This window comes from Bos indicus, chromosome 11, assembly GCF_029378745.1.
Source record: "Bos indicus isolate NIAB-ARS_2022 breed Sahiwal x Tharparkar chromosome 11, NIAB-ARS_B.indTharparkar_mat_pri_1.0, whole genome shotgun sequence".
Lineage (NCBI taxonomy): Eukaryota > Metazoa > Chordata > Mammalia > Artiodactyla > Bovidae > Bos > Bos indicus.
Genome location: NC_091770.1, coordinates 93702551 through 93719062, shown reverse-complemented (window position 1 = coordinate 93719062; position 16512 = coordinate 93702551). Strand labels below are relative to the sequence as shown.

At 38.4% G+C, this 16512-nt stretch overlaps 1 protein-coding gene across 4 annotated transcripts in view; it reads left to right on the top strand.

Annotated features, from left to right (window-relative positions):
* The window catches only part of RC3H2 (ring finger and CCCH-type domains 2), a 59713-nt gene that overhangs the window by 31028 nt on the left and 12173 nt on the right, over positions 1 to 16512 (top strand). For all 4 annotated transcript variants that reach the window (XM_019970781.2, XM_019970779.2, XM_019970782.2 and 1 more), the window contains exon 10: positions 7404 to 7712. In XM_019970781.2, the coding sequence (XP_019826340.2) occupies positions 7404 to 7712 (309 nt within the window). The remainder of the gene's footprint in view (positions 1 to 7403; positions 7713 to 16512) is intronic.

Genomic DNA, 16512 nt, shown 5'->3' with positions numbered 1-16512 from the left:
AAATTGGCTTCCTATTCTTTATCTCCAGTCCTACTTTAGAACTTTATTATTTCTTGCCTGAACTTATAATAGTAGTAGTAAAAATGAGCCAAATTAATTGGTCAGATTTTGTGCCAGGTGCAGTGTTTAATGTTTTACATGTGTATGTTTACCCAGTTTGTCCGTTTTGCGCTATGTAGCTTTTTACATGCATCTCCCTGTGTCTCAACCAAGATTTTATTTTGCAAGTAAGTGTATACTTACTTGTCCATCTTCTGCTTTAAATTCTTAATTGATTCTCAGTATATTATTGCTGGTTCTGGGCCCAGTCTTGCTTTCCAGCCTTATTCCACCTTTTGTGTTACTTTTTTAAGGTACATCCAGTTTACTACTATACACTTTCTCTCATTCTTCTTTCCTTTGTATGTGTGTTCACTTTATATCCTATATTCTCCTTTTCTCTGTTTGGAGAGCTGCCAGTCCTGATTGTACTCAGATAGCATCTTCCACCTGAAAACCTCTGTGACTTCCAGCCAGTGTTAGTTGCTACCTTCACTGTGCTTCTGTAGTACCCTATACCTGGTAACTTTATAACTACCAGTTTGCTTACTGTGTTGCAGTTATTTACTTACTGTGTGTATTTTCACTGGACTTCATTTATTTATGGGTTATTCATCTTTATATTTTCTGAACCTAAAAAGTATCTGACATGTAAACTCAGTATATTTATGTTGAAAGAGTAGATAATCTACAGTTTATATTTCCAACCAGTTTCATACTCTGTTGCTCTTAAATAAAAAGAAGGAGAAACAGGATAATACAAAGGATTGAGGAAGTGGAAGATGTCATCATCCCGTTGGTTAAAAAAAATGCATGTTGCTACCCAACTCAGACTTTTTGAGGATGGATCCTTTTTCTTAACTCAGATAATGTACCAGGAGGAATTCGAATGCAGATGTTTAACTTAATTTTTTTACTCTGGCCTGCTTTCTCTATTGTACATATCTCTAACCAAACAAATGCCCCAGATCTCTCTTAATATTTGTATGAATATATTTTAGAGTATAGGGTATCAGAATCCTTTTCCCAAGGATTACTGCATTCTGGAGAGTGACAAAAGCCTGAGGTCATCCATCTCAACAAATATATTTAAAAATGGTTGTTAAGTGCTAGGTACTTATTTGAGGTACTTCTAGTGGTGAAAGAGGAACATTAAACTTGTAAACAGATAATTTCAGCTACTGATAAAATGCTATAAAGTCTGAGGTGGAAACAAGTTCAGGAACCAGAAGGATGACCAGTGTGTTGGGAGGATGGAGAATGAGAAGAATGGAGAAAGATAATGTTGGAGAGGCTAGGCAAGAGTAGATCGTACTGGCTTGGTGGACACTGGCAAAGAGTTTGCCTTTTATTTTGGAAGCCATTTTAGTGGTTTATTCAAATAGAACAATGGGATTATAATTTTGTCTTAAAAATGTTACTCTGGTAACTACATGGTGGACTGCTGCAGTGGTTCAGGCATGAGATTAGTCGCTTGGTCCTAGGATTATAGTAATTGAGATGATGACAAATAGCCAGACTTGGGATATATTTTAGAAGTAGACCTGATTTGACTAATGGATCGAATGTGAGGTATAAAGAAAAGAGGAGAAGCAAGGATGACTCCAAGGTTTGGGGCCTTTGTATACTAAGTGATGTCTTTTACTGAGATAGGAAATGCTTGGGGGTAGAAAATCAGTAGCTCTCTTGGCCATGTGAAGTTTAAGGCTTACTCCACATTCGTATAGCAAATATTTATAGAACACCTAGTGTGCACCAGGCACTGTGCTAAAGACAGATGAATATAAAAGGCAAAATCCTTTCTCTCATGGGGCTTACACTGTAGTAGAGAAGATCAACGTAAAGTGAATAAATAGAAAACATAATACCTGGTATTGATTGGTCCTGTGAAGAAAAGTAACAAAGTAAGGAGAAAGAGAATGACTGAAAAGGGGAGGAATTTTAGATGAGATTGTCTGGAAAGGGATCCCAGAGACTATGACATTTAATCAGACACCTGAATGAAACGTTGATGCACTGGAGAAGAAAAGATGATTAAAGGAGTAAAGTCTTGGAGAAGGCAGATGGGCTTGGGCCTGGGGTGTGAGTGGAAAGATTGACCTGAGTTCAGAACAGTAGTGCTTCATCCCTTATTTTATGTGGAATGTGTAGTTACAGAAGCAGGAGGGTTGCTGGAATTAGTGGTGGAAAGTTAAGTAACGCTCCTCTGGTGTCATCTTTTCTGTGTTAAGTGGGAGGCAGTATCATCAGCTATAATGGGGCTATGGAGAGTGAAAGGGAAGAGGATGTTAGACATATGAAAGTTAATTTAGTAGAGAAGTATATTAATGTATTGCTTGGCCATTTTAAGTGATCATAATTTTGAAATGAATCTACTCAGCATGACTGCATGATTTTTCTCTAGCAACAGTCACCTACTTGAGCAGGCACAGAATAAGAGAATAAGTAACAGATTGGATTGGGGCTTTACCAGGTGAGTTCAACAAGGTAATTGGGCCAAGAGAGTTTAAGGTAGGAATTAATGGTGGATAATGGATTCTAAACTTGGTAAGGCAGGGAACAAATGCTTGTGGGGGCTTCTTGATGACTTTAAAAGAATAGAAAGTAGTTAACTTTTTCATCTGTGAGGTCCAGATTCCAAGTCTAAGTCGTTAGCTGCCTGGATGTTAGAAGTCCAGTATTCATCCCTATTTATCTTTTTTTTTTTAATTTTATTTTATTTTTAAACTTTACATAATTGTATTAGTTTTGCCAAATATCAAAATGAATCCACCACAGGTATACATGTGTTCCCCATCCTGAACCCTCCTCCCGCCTCCCTCCCCATACCATCCCTCTGGGTCGTCCCAGTGCCCTAGCCCCAAGCATCCAGTATCGTGCATTGAACCTGGACTGGCATCTCGTTTCATACATGATATTTTACATGTTTCAATGCTATTCTCCCAAATCTTCCCACCCTTTCCCTCTCCCTCAGAGTCCATAAGACTGTTCTATACATCACTGTCTCTTTTGCTGTCTCGTACACAGGGTTATTGTTACCATCTTTCTAAATTCCATATATATGCGTTAGTATACTGTATTGGTGTTTTTCCTTCTGGCTTACTTCATTCTGTATAATAGGCTCCAGTTTCATCCACCTCATTAGAACTGATTCAAATGTATTCTTTTTAATGGCTGAGTAATACTCCATTGTGTATATGTACCATAGCTTTCTTATCCATTCATCTGCTGATGGACATCTAGGTTGCTTCCATGTCCTGGCTATTATAAACAGTGCTGTGATGAACACTGGGGTACACATGTCTCTTTCCCTTCTGGTTTCCTCAGTGTGTATGCCCAGCAGTGGGATTGCTGGATCATAAGGCAGTTCTATTTCCAGTTTTTTAAGGAATCTCCACACTGTTCTCCATAGTGGCTGTACTAGTTTGCATTCCCACCAACAGTGTAAGAGGGTTCCCTTTTCTCCACACCCTCTCCAGCATTTATTATTTGTAGACTTTTGGATCGCAGCCATTCTGACTGGTGTGAAATGGTACCTCATAGTGGTTTTGATTTGCATTTCTCTGATAATGAGTGATGTTGAGCATCTTTTCATGTGTTTGTTAGCCATCTGTATGTCTTCTTTGGAGAAATGTCTATTTAGTTCTTTGGCCCATTTTTTGATTGGGTTGTTTATTTTTCTGGAGTTGAGCTGTAGGAGTTACTTGTATATTTTTGAGATTAGTTGTTTGTCAGTTGCTTCATTTGCTATTATTTTCTCCCATTCTGAAGGCTGTCTTTTCACCTTGCTAATAGTTTCCTTTGATGTGCAGAAGCTTTTAATTTTAATTAGGTCCCATTTGTTTATTTTTGCTTTTATTTCCAGTATTCTGGGAGGTGGATCATAGAGGATCCTGCTGTGATGTATGTTGGAGAGTGTTTTGCTTATGTTCTCCTCTAGGAGTTTTATAGTTTCTGGCCTTACGTTTAGATCTTTAATCCATTTTGAGTTTATTTTTGTGTATGGTGTTAGAAAGTGTTTAGTTTCATTCTTTTACAAGTGGTTGACCAGTTTTCCCAGCACCACTTGTTAAAGAGATTGTCTTTAATCCATTGTATATTCTTGCCTCCTTTGTCAAAGATAAGGTGTCCATATGTGCGTGGATTTATCTCTGGGCTTTCTATTTTGTTCCATTGATCTATATTTCTGTCTTAGTGCCAGTACCATACTGTCTTGATAACTGTGGCTTTGTAGTAGAGCCTGAAGTCAGGTAGGTTGATTCCTCCAGTTCCATTCTTCTTTCTCAGGATCGCTTTGGCTATTCGAGGTTTTTTGTATTTCCATACAAATTGTGAAATTATTTGTTCTAGCTCTGTGAAGAATACCGTTGGTAGCTTTATAGGGATTGCATTGAATCTATAAATTGCTTTGGGTAGTATACTCATTTTCACTGTATTGATTCTTCCAATCCATGAACATGGTATATTCCTCCATCTGTTAGTGTCCTCTTTGATTTCTTTCACCAGTGTTTTATAGTTGTCTATATATAGGTCTTTAGTTTCTTTAGGTAGATATATTCCTAAGTATTTTATTCTTTCCGTTGCAATGGTGAATGGAATTGTTTCCTTAATTTCTCTTTCTGTTTTCTCATTATTAGTGTATAGGAATGCAAGGGATTTCTGTGTGTTGATTTTATATTCTGCAACTTTGCTATAGTCATTGATTAGTTCTAGTAATTTTCTGGTGGAGTCTTTAGGGTTTTCTATGTAGAGGATCATGTCATCTGCAAATAGTGAGAGTTTCACGTCTTCTTTTCCAATTTGGATTCCTTTTATTTCTTTTTCTGCTCTGATTGCTGTGGCCAAAACTTCCAAAACTATGTTGAACAGTAATGGTGAAAGTGGGCACCCTTGTCTTGTTCCTGACTTTAGAGGAAATGCTTTCAATTTTTCACCATTGAGGATAATGTTTGCTGTGGGTTTGTCATATATAGCTTTTATTATGTTGAGGTATGTTCCTTCTATTCCTGCTTTCTGGAGAGTTTTTATCATAAATGGGTGTTGAATTTTGTCAAAGGCTTTCTCTGCATCTATTGAGATAATCATATGGTTTTTATTTTTCAGTTTGTTAATGTGGTGTATTACATTGATTGATTTGCGGATATTGAAGAATCCTTGCATCCCTGGGATAAAGCCCACTTGGTCATGGTGTATGATCTTTTTACTGTGTTGTTGGATTCTGATTGCTAGAATTTTGTTAAGGATTTTTGCATCTATGTTCATCAGTGATATTGGCCTGTAGTTTTCTTTTTTTGTGGGATCTTTGTCAGGTTTTGGTATTAGGGTGATAGTGGCCTCATAGAATGAGTCTGGAAGTTTACCTTCCTCTGCAATTTTCTGGAAGAGTTTGAGCAGGATAGGTGTTAGCTCTTCTCTAAATTTTTGGTAGAATTCAGCTGTGAAGCCGTCTGGACCTGGGCTTTTGTTTGCTGGAAGATTTTTGATTACAGTTTCAATTTCCGTGCTTGTGATGGGTCTGTTAAGATTTTCTATTTCTTCCTGGTCGAGTTTTGGAAAGTTGTACTTTTCTAAGAATTTGTCCATTTCTTCCACGTTGTCCATTTTATTGGCATATAATTGTTGATAGTAGTCTCTTATGATCCTTTGTGTTTCTGTGTTGTCTGTTGTGATCTCTCCATTTTCATTTCTAATTTTATTGATTTGATTTTTCTCCCTTTGTTTCTTGATGAGTCTGGCTAATGGTTTGTCAATTTTATTTATCCTTTCAAAGAACCAGCTTTTGGTTTTGTTGATTTTTGCTATGGTCTCTTTTGTTTCTTTCGCATTTATTTCTGCTCTAATTTTTAAATTTTCTTTTCTTCTACTAATCCCGGGGTTCTTCATTTCTTCCTTTTCTAGTTGCTTTAGGTGTAGAGTTAGGTTATTTGTTTATCTTTTACTTTACTTTCTTTTGTTAAGATTTTACTTCTTATCACTTCTTTCTTTTAGGAGACCCACAATTAAAACTTTATTTTTCACCTGCAAGAGCAATGTTAAGGATATCTGAGCTTTATCCTTTGAGAAAGGAAAACAAGGAGCAGCTGGGCATTTTGTGCAGGAACCTTTGAGGTGAAGAATGCAGAGCAGGTTTCAGAACAGTATGTTAAGGAAAGCACAGGCCCCTCCATGCCACCAAATTGCCTTTTTAAAATATAGGTCTGCCTGTTAACCCTCCTTCTTCAAGAAGTAATCATTGGTTCCCCAGATCTGTAAGGTGATATGTGTAAACTGGCCATAACCTATTGCTTTTTTTTTAACTTTGTATTTTGTCACTCCATCTTTAGCCAGTCTGGTCTGGGAATACTTGTCTTTACTGAGCTTTGCTTTTTCTGTCAGCATGTGTGTATGGGAGAGAGGGGGAGAAGGATTGAATAATGAAGCTGTTTATAGATACTGAAAGACTAAAAGGGAAACTATTGTGAAGGTATTGCTCATCACCAACACTGTTTATATTTAATTACCATATGTTTGGTTATGTATAACATTGGTATCAGATTAATTTAGTTATATGTAATTATGACCCCATATGTGTATAGTCATCTTTCTATTCATGTAACATTGTTGTTTACCATGTTAAAGTATTGGCAGGAACATTGACTAAGACTATAATGAAATTTTCGTTGGACAAATGGATATAAATTTTCTTGAATTGAATCCAGGATCAAATTGCTTTATGTATTAGAGTGTTATATCAGCCCCAAATTTAGTATCAGGAAAGCTTTTTTCAAGAAAGATCTTAAAATCAGAAAAATCTTTAACCCAAATACTTTATACTTTAGTCATAAACTAATCTGAAAAATATAATACTAAATTTATGTATCTTGGAGTTTAAAAATGAGTTTTGGATTTTTTAATCTCTTTAAAATTATCTGATGCTTTAACAACTTGGTAACAATAGAGAATTCTTTCATATCTTGCATACCTTTTCATCTACATTCCCAACTAAATTTGATACTGGTTCCTTTCATTTTTTACATAGTGTACTTTGTATTCCAGGTATACAGAGTTTTTCAGAAAGATCTCTTCCTACTCCCTCAGAATGCTTTTTGAATACATGTGTACTTTTTTTGCTATATTAATTGTGTGCCTAAATATTATAAGTGTTGTGTGTATACATATGTGTATGAGAGATACATTCTAATGTGCCAGCTATTATAATTGAGTTTGATAGTATTTGATATTTAGCTGAATAAAGGTTTTTTCAAAGCTATTCCTTCCTTGAAATTTTTTTCCCATTGCCCACCTCCCCGCCCATCCCCCCTTTTTTTAACTTAGGGTAAGAGTTAGTGAAATATTTACTGATATGTTTATTGTTTTTGAAACAGGTATCGATTAAGGAACAAAAAGATCAATGCAACTGTAAGAACGTTTCCTCTTCTAAATAAAGTTGGTGTAAACAACACTGTCACAACCACAGCCGGAAATGTCATTTCTGTCATAGGAAGTACTGAAACAACGGGGAAAATTGTTCCAAGTACAAATGGAATTTCAAATGCAGAAAACAGTGTTTCCCAGCTAATTCCACGTAGTACTGACAGTACATTAAGAGCTCTGGAGACTGTGAAGAAAGTGGGGAAGGTTGGCACCAATGGTCAGAATGCTGCTGGGCCTTCTGTAGAGTCTGTAACTGAAAAGTAAGTAGTAGGTAAAAATGTTTACATAAGTAATTTAGTCTGTTTATAATTGCCTGAGTATTTTTATTTATCCCGAGGGAAAGCAGGTAATCAGAATTTTTATGCAGATTATTTCATGTAGTAGAGATAGCACTAAATACCAAAAAAATTTGAATTCTAGTCCTGGCTCTGCAATTGAATAGCCCTCTGACCTTGGAAATTCACTTCAACTATGGGTGTTTTCTTCAACTGTAAGCTGAAGAAGTTGAACCAGAATTGAGTTTTTCACACCTTATTTCCTTGAACTTTAGGAATGAGTCCATAGAGGTGCCAGAAAGGAACTAAGTAGAAACGTAAGCAGGTGAGATGCTTGAGCCTCCAGCCCCTGTTTTGATTAGAACAGCTCCACTTTGTGCTCTGTAATGGTGGGTAGTTGTTAAGAGAGAAATCTTTGAAGCCAAATTCTGTGGGTTCATTTTGGCTCACCCTTCTCTAGCTGTATGATCTTAGGCCAGTTACTTAATCTGTCTTCCTTAGTTTACTCATCCATAAAATTGATATAATGATACTACCTACCTGGTATGTTGATTGTGAGAACTGAATGACTTAATACTGCAGTATGCTTTGCTCAGTGCCTGCCACATAGCACTCACTAAATATCTGCATCTATTACTATTGTTTGGGATTTCAGCATAAGACTTACTTTGGTAGAAAAGCTTTGGTACTTTAAGAAAAAAGTTTTAAAACTTCCACATTATCTGAAAAGTTACTTTCACCTCTAATGTCTCAGGCTTTTGTATTCTTTTAGTGTCTTAAAGTCTGAGGTAAAACATACTCAGATTATGTTGCCCATAGTCTGTCAGTATCTATTGTATGCCATATAGGGAAAAAGCATTATGCTAGGCACACAGTAAATCACTAGTGATTTCAAATAATAAATGGATAGGTAGACATTTGTATTGTTTATTTGTGCAGTTAGCATGTGATAGGGAAATTTTATATCTACTTATAAGTATAACATTATATCTACCTACTGCGGGCAGGAATCCCTCAGAAGAAATGGAGTAGCCATCATGGTCAACAAAAGAGTCGGAAATGCAGTACTTGGATGCAATCTCAAAAACGACAGAATGATCTCTGTTTGTTTCCAAGGCAAACCATTCAATATCACAATAATCCAAGTCTATGCCCCAACCAGTAACACTGAAGAAGCTGAAGTTGAACGGTTCTATGAAGACCTACAAGACCTTTTAGAACTAACACCCAAAAAAGATGTCTTTTTCATTATAGGGGACTGGAATGCAAAAGTAGGAAGTCAAGAAACACCTGAAGTAACAGGCAAATTTGGCCTTGGAATACGCAATGAAGCAGGGCAAACACTAAAAGAGTTTTGCCAAGAAAATGCACTGGTCATAACAAACACCCTCTTCCCACAACACAAGAGAATACTCTATACATGGACATCACCAGATGGTCAACACCGAAATCAGATTGATTCTGTTCTTTGCAGCCAAAGATGGAGAAGCTCTATACAGTCAGCAAAAACAAGACCAGGAGCTGACTGTGGCTGAGACCATGAACTCCTTATTGCCAAATTCAGACTGAAATTGAAGAAAGTAGGGAAAACCACTAGACCATTCCGGTATGACCTAAATCAAATCCCTTATGATTATACAGTGGAAGTGAGAAATAGATTTAAGGGCCTAGATCTGATAGATAGAGTGCCTGATGAACTATGGAATGAGGTTCGTGACATTGTACAGGAGACAGGGATCAAGACCATCCCCATGGAAAAGAAATGCAAAAAAGCAAAATGGCTGTCTGGGGAGGCCTTACAAATAGCTGTGAAAAGAAGAGAAGCGAAAAGCAAAGGAGAAAAGGAAAAATATAAACATGTGAATGCAGAGTTCCAAAGAATAGCAAGAAGAGATGAGAAAGTCTTCTTCAGTGATCAATGCAAAGAAATAGAGGAAAACAACAGAATGGGAAAGACTAGAGATCTCGTCAAGAAAATCAGAGATACCAAAGGAACATTTCATGCAAAGATGGGCTCGATAAAGGACAGAAATGGTATGGACCTAACAGAAGCAGAAGATATTAAGAAGAGATGGCAAGAATACACAGAAGAACTGTACAAAAAAGATCTTCATGACGCAGATAATCACGATGGTGTGATCACTGACCTAGAGCCAGACATCCTGGAGTGTGAAGTCAAGTGGGCCTTAGAAAGCATTACTAGGAACAAAGCTAGTGGAGGTGATGGAATTCCAGTTGAGCTATTCCAAATCCTGAAAGATGATGCTGTGAAAGTGCTGCACTCAATATGCCAGCAAATTTGGAAAACTCAGCAGTGGCCGCAGGACTGGAAAAGGTCAGTTTTCATTCCAATCCCAAAGAAAGGCAATGCCAAAGAATGCTCAAACTACCGCACAATTACACTCATCTCGCACGCTAGTAAAGTAATGCTCAAAATTCTCCAAGCCGGCTTCAGCAATATGTGAACTGTGAACTTCCAGATGTTCAAGCTGGTTTTAGAAAAGGCAGAGGAACCAGAGATCAAAGTGCCAACATCCGCTGGATCATGGAAAAGCAAGAGAGTTCCAGAAAAGCATCTATTTCTGCTTTATTGACTATGCCAAAGCCTTTGACTGTGTGGATCACAATAAACTGTGGAAAATTCTGAAAGAGATGGGAATACCAGACCACCTGACCTGCCTCTTGAGAAATTTGTATGCAGGTCAGGAAGCAACAGTTTGAACTGGACATGGAACAACAGACTGGTTCCAAATAGAAAAAGGAGTATGTCAAGGCTGTATATTGTCACCCTGCTTATTTAACTTCTATGCAGAGTACATCATGAGAAACGCAGGACTGGAAGAAACACAAGCTGGAATCAAGATTGCCGGGAGAAATATCAATAACCTCAGATATGCAGATGCCACCACCCTTATGGCAGAAAGTAAAGAGGAACTAAAGAGCCTCTTGATGAAAGCGAAAGTGGAGAGTGAAAAAGTTGGCTTAAAGCTCAACATTCAGAAAATGAAGATCATGGCATCCGGTCCCATCACTTCATGGGAAATAGATGGAGAAACAGTGGAAACAGTGTCAGACTTTATTTTGGGGGGCTCCAAAATCACTGCAGATGGTGACTGCAGCCATGAAATTAAAAGACGCTTACTCCTTGGAAGGAAAGTTATGACCAACCTAGATAGCATGTTCAAAAGCAGAGACATTACTTTGCCAACAAAGGTTCGTCTAGTCAAGGCTATGGTTTTTCCTGTGGTCATGTATGGATGTGAAAGTTGGACTGTGAAGAGGGCTGAGTGCCGAAGAATTGATGCTTTTGAACTGTGGTGTTGGAGAAGAGTCTTGAGAGTCCCTTGGACTGCAAGGAGATCCAACCAGTCTATTCTGAAGGAGATCAGCCCTGGGATTTCTTTGGAGGGAATGATGCTGAAGCTGAAACTCCAGTACTTTGGCCACCTCATGCGAAGAGTTGACTCCTTGGAAAAGACTCTGATACTGGGAAGGATTGGGGGCAGGAGGAGAAAGGGACGACAGAGGATGAGATGGCTGGATGGCATCACTGACTTGATGGACGTGAGTCTCAGTGACCTCTGGGAGTTGGTGTTGAACAGGGAGGCCTGGCGTGCTGCGATTCATGGGGTCGCAAAGAGTCAGACACCACTGAGCGACTGATCTTATCTGATCTGATGGTCTTCCCTCAGAGAGGTCTTGGAAGAGATAGAGAACATTGTCTAGTTTAGCAAATGTTGCTTATACACTAATTCTGAGCTCTGCTTTTGGCACTCTTGAAAATACATGAGATGTATATCTGTGCCTTTAAGAAACTTATGACATAATGGGGGAGACAGCATTTACATAAGTGAAGCAATATTGCAGTTGGATCAAAGAACAGGGAAATATTATATTGCTGGGAGAAGTATTGGAAGAAAATTTAGATGTGTACCTTGGCACCAGATAATGGATGCCTTGTGTTAAACATGCTAAGGAAATGAGCTTTTGAAAGATTTTGGCAAGGTAAAGTTGTAAAACCATAATGTCACTCAACCATGAAAGACTAAGGTACTAGTATGTATTACAATATGGATGAACCTTGAAAACATTATGTTAAGTGAAAGAAGCTAGATGCAAAAGCCATTATGGTAGAATTCCGTTTATGTGCATGTCCAGAATAGGCAAATCCATAGGAGACAGAAAGTAGATAAGTAGTTGCTAGAGGCTGTGGCTGGGGGAACAAGGGAATGGGAAATAGATGCTAATGAATACAGGTTTCTTTGAGAGGTGATGAAAATGCTTCTACAGAATAAGATAATGGTGATGGTTGCACAACCTTGGGAATATACCAGAAATCACTGAATTGTACACTTTGTAAGTGTAAATTATATCTCAGTGTTTAAAAACTTTCAAAAATAAGAAAATCTAAGTAAATCATTTATTCATTGATTCAAAAATTGTAAATCTTCTGCTCTGTGCTACATATCAGACCAGTTAGCATAGTTAATGAAAATGAACTAAATATACTCCCTACCTCTCAGTGTCTTCCAGTGTAGCTTGGGAAACAGATATGAACAGATACAATATATGCTGAAAGGTACTGCAGCAGAGTTGGGTTCCAAGTGTTAACTAAAACACGAAAAATAGCAATAATTCTGTCTGAGGTTAATTGTGGAAAATTTTTTAGCAGTAAGGTGATGACACCTGAACTATTCCAAAACTATGACTAGTTAGGAAGGAAGGGTCTTGTCAACGGAAAAAGCAGCTCAGACAAAAGCATGTAGGTAAGAGGGACTGCAAGGATATCAAACCAGTCAGTCCTAAAGGAAGTCAGTCCTGAATATTCATTGGAAGGACTGATGCTGAAGCTGAAACTCCAATACTTTGGCCACATGATGTGAAGAACTGATTCATTGGAAAAGACCCTGATGCTGGGAAAGATTGAAGGCAGGGAAAGGGGGATGACAGAGGATGAGATGGTTACATGGCATCACTGACTCGATGGACATGAGTTTGAGCCAGCTCTGGGAGTTGGTGATGGACAGGGAGGCCAGAGTCGGACACAACTGAGCAACTGAAGTGAACTGAGGAGGGTCTACTGTGAAGGAGGGCCTGGAATCCTGAAATTCATCTAGAGTGTAGCTATAGTAATCTAGCTATCTGGCCAGAATGAGATGGAAAGTTAGATTTTTTCCTTAAATCTGAATTTTTGGGATAGCTTGCATGATTTCATATGGCTTTGAACCTTGTCATCTAGAACCAGACATCCTGGAATGCAAAGTCAAGTGGGCCTTAGAAAGCATCACTATGAACAAAGCTAGTGGAGGTGATGGAATTCCAGTTGAGCTTTTTCAATCCTAAAAGATGATGCTGTTACAGTGCTGCACTCAATATGCCAGCAAATTTGGAAAACTCAGCAGTGCCCACAGGACTGGAAAAGGTCAGTTTTCATTCCAATCCCCAAAAAAGACAATGCTAAAGAATGTTCAAACTAACACACAGTTGCACTCATCTCACATGCTAGCAAAGTAATGTTCAAAATTCTCCAAGCCGTACTTCAACAGTATGTGAACTGTGAACTACCAGATTTTTCAAGCTGGATTTAGAAAAAGTAGAGGAACCAGAGATGAGAGTTTCAGAAAAATGTCTACTTCTGCTTCATTGACGACGTCAAAGCCTTTGACTGTGTGGATCCAGCAAACTGTGGAAAATTCTTAAAGAGATGGGAATAATAGACCACCTTACCTACTTCCTGAGAAATCTGTATGCAGTTCAAGAGGCAACAGTTAGAACTGGACATGGAACAAGACTGGTTCCAAATTGGGAAAGGAGTATTTCAAGGCTGGATATTGTCACCCTGGTTATTTAACTTACATGCAGAGTACATCATGTGAAATGCCAGGCTGGATGAAGCACAAGCTGGAATCAAGATTGCCAGGAGAAATATCATTAACCTCAGATATGCAGATGACACCACCCTTATGGCAGAAAGCAAAGAACTAAAGAGCCTCTTGATGAAGGTGAAAGAGTGAAAATGTTGGCTTAAAACTCAACATTCAGAAAACTAAGATCATGGCATCCGGTTCCATTACTTCATGGCAAATAGATGGGGAAACAGTGACAGACTTTATATTTTGGGCTCCAAAATCACTGCAGATGGTCATTGCAGCCATGAAATTAAAAGACGCTTGCTCCTTGGAAGAAAAGTTATGACCAACCTATACAGCATATTAAAAAGCAGAGACATTACTTTGCCAACGAAGGTCCGTCTAGTCAAAGGTATGGTTTTTCCAGTAATCGTATATGGATGTGAGAGTTGGACTGTGAAGAAAGCTGAGCGCCAAAGAATTGATGCTTTTGAACTGTGGTGTTGGAGAAGACTTTTGAGAATCCCTTGGACTGCAAGGAGATCCAACTAGTCCATCCTAAGGGAAATCAGTCCTGAATATTCATTGGAAGGCCTGATGTTGAAGCTGAAACTCCAAAACTTTGGCCATCTGATGTGGAGAACTGACCCATTTGAAAAGACTCTGATGCTGGGAAAGATTGAAGGTGGGAGGAGAAGGGGATGACAAAGGATGAGATGGTTGCATCACCAACTCAATGGACATGAGTTTGTGTAAGCTCCGGGAGTTGGTGATGGACAGGGAAGTCTGGCATGCTGCAGTCCATGGGGTCGCAAAGAGTCAGACATGACTGCATGACTGAACTTACCTGAACTTGAACCTTGTCATGAATTTGAGTGCCTTTTTCCTGCAGTCTAAGACTTTGCCATTCAAAAAGTACTTATCCAGATTTTATGGTATGTGACATTCTGATACGGAAAAGCAGATAATCTGTGTAAAGCACTTAGCATATTGCCTAGAATAAGCTTAGTAATTGCTGTGTACATTAAAACAAACTGTGGAAAATTTTTAAAGAGATGGAAATACCAGGCCACTTCACCTGCCTCCTGAGAAATCTGTATGCGGGTCAAGAAGCAACAGTTAGAACTGGACATGGAACAACAGACTGGTTCCAAATCAGGGAAGGAGTACGTCAAGGCTGTATTTTGTCACCCTGCTTAGTTAATTTATATGCAAAATACATCATGCGTGATGCCAGGCTGGATGAAGCACAAGCTGGTATCAAGATTGCTGCGAGAAATACCAATAACCTCAGATATGCAGATGATACCACCCTTACAGCAGAAAGCGAAGAACTAAAGATCCTCTTGATGAAAGTGAAGGAGGAGAGAGAAATAGTTGGCTTAAAACTTAACATTCAGAAAACTAAAACCATGGCATCTGGTCCCATCACTTCATGGGAAATAGATGGGGAAACAATGGAAACAGTGACAGACTATTTTTTGGGCTCCAAAATCACTGCAGATGGTGACTGCAGCCATGAAATTAAAAGACTCTTGCTCCTTGGAAGGAAAGTTATGACCAACCTATACAGCATATTAAAAAGCAGAGATATTAAAGATATTACTTTGCCAACGAATGTCCGTCTTTTCAAAGCTATGGTTTTCCAGTAGTCATGTATGGATGTAAGAGTTGGACTATAGAGAAAGATGAGCGCCAAAGAATTGATGCTTTTGATCTGTGGTGTTGGAGAAAACTCTAGAGAGTCACTTGGACCGCAGGGAGATCCAACTAGTCCATCCTAAAGGAGATCAATCCTGAGTATTCATTGGAAGGTCTGATGCTGAAGCTGAAGCTCCAAAACGTTGGCCACCTGATCCAGAGAACTGACTCATTTGAAAAGACCCTGATGATGGGAAAGATCGAGGGCAGGAGGAGAAGGGGACGACAGAGGATGAGATGGTTGCATGGCATCGCCGACTCAATGGACATGGGTTTGAGTAAGCTCCTGGAGTTGGTGATGGACAGGGAAGCCTGACGTGCTGCATTCCATGGGGTCACAAAGAATCGGACCCGACTGAGTGACTGAATTGACTTACTGTTGTTATGAGGAAATCCTAATTATTTTCCTTCTTGCCTTTATTGAACTTCAAAGAGTAAGCCCAGCACTAAAATACCTTTAATGTCTAAGCTGTTTGTACTTACTATTCTTATCTACAATTTCTTAGTTATTTTCTACATTTTGATACACAAATACACATAAAAGTAAGCATCTTCTAGATTAATCTCAGCTAGACTTAAAGGCACCCCATATTCCTTGTTGTTTATAAAACTGTTGCTTTAATAAGGGCTTCTTTAGTTTGAGATGCAGTGTATTGAATTCCTGCATCATTAACAAGATCTTTTTCTTCAGTTACCACCACATATCTTCTCTCTGCCAGAGTTTGACTTCTTCAGAGGATGTAAGAAGCCACGGTAAGATCCTCTGGAAGTGATTGCGTGGTGACTCAACAAAAAGTCATTTGTGTTTTCTTTTTTTTAAATAAAAGAAAGCTTATGTGTTTTTCATCAGTTTAATGAGTAATACATTTTATTGGTATTCTGTTTGTCCAGCAGATATTTACTGACTACCTACTGTGTGGCAGGAACTTTTCCATTTGTCCAACAAATACTACTGAGTGCCTTCTATATGCCACAAACGTTTACAGTCCTAGGGATATAGCAGTTAACAAAATGGACGAAAATCGCCTTTCTTCATTGAGTTTACATTTCAATTAATCTTAACTCTTAATAGAACAGTCCTACCTGGAATTTGTGTTTTTTTTTTTCACCCTCACCAAAATATGATATCTTTTACTATAATCTTGTGAACTAATAGTAGAAGGTAGCAGTAAAATTCATTGCCTTATTTGTCACCTGAAAAACCTGAAGCATTGTCTGTCAATGGTCACTATATA